The 378-nt window shown below is 36.2% G+C and overlaps 1 protein-coding gene across 1 annotated transcript in view; it reads left to right on the top strand.

The window, feature by feature from the left end:
• Positions 1-324, top strand: part of LOC109356994 (stress-induced protein SAM22-like) — a 1,044-nt gene extending 720 nt beyond the window's left edge. Inside the window, exon 3 of the mRNA XM_019600672.1 lies at positions 1-324. This exon is cut by the window's left edge and continues 17 nt beyond it. Coding sequence (XP_019456217.1) covers positions 1-211 — 211 coding nt within the window. The 3' untranslated portion in view covers positions 212-324.

Genomic DNA, 378 nt, shown 5'->3' on the forward strand with positions numbered 1-378 from the left:
TGGGTTGCCAGACACGGTAGAGAAGATATCTATTGAAACCAAATTGTTTGAAGGACCCAATGGAGGATCAATTGGAAAGGTTACTATTAACATTCAAACCAAAGGAGATGCTCAACCGAATGAAGAAGAGGGCAAGGCTGCGAAAGCAAGAGGTGATGTTTTTTTCAAGGCCATTGAGAGTTACCTTTCTGCCCATCCTGAGTACAACTAAATTGACTTCTATCACTGAAGAAGAGCTTCCTTTTATAAAGTTTACTTCCATGTTATACATCTTGTGCTTTTAAGTTTGCCTCCTATGTAATGATTAATAAGTGCTCTTCTATTCTCTTTTTTTTATTATGCAAAAGTGTGAGATTATATGAGTTTGTATTTCATTTC

Source organism: Lupinus angustifolius, chromosome LG01 (assembly GCF_001865875.1).
Source record: "Lupinus angustifolius cultivar Tanjil chromosome LG01, LupAngTanjil_v1.0, whole genome shotgun sequence".
NCBI lineage: Eukaryota > Viridiplantae > Streptophyta > Magnoliopsida > Fabales > Fabaceae > Lupinus > Lupinus angustifolius.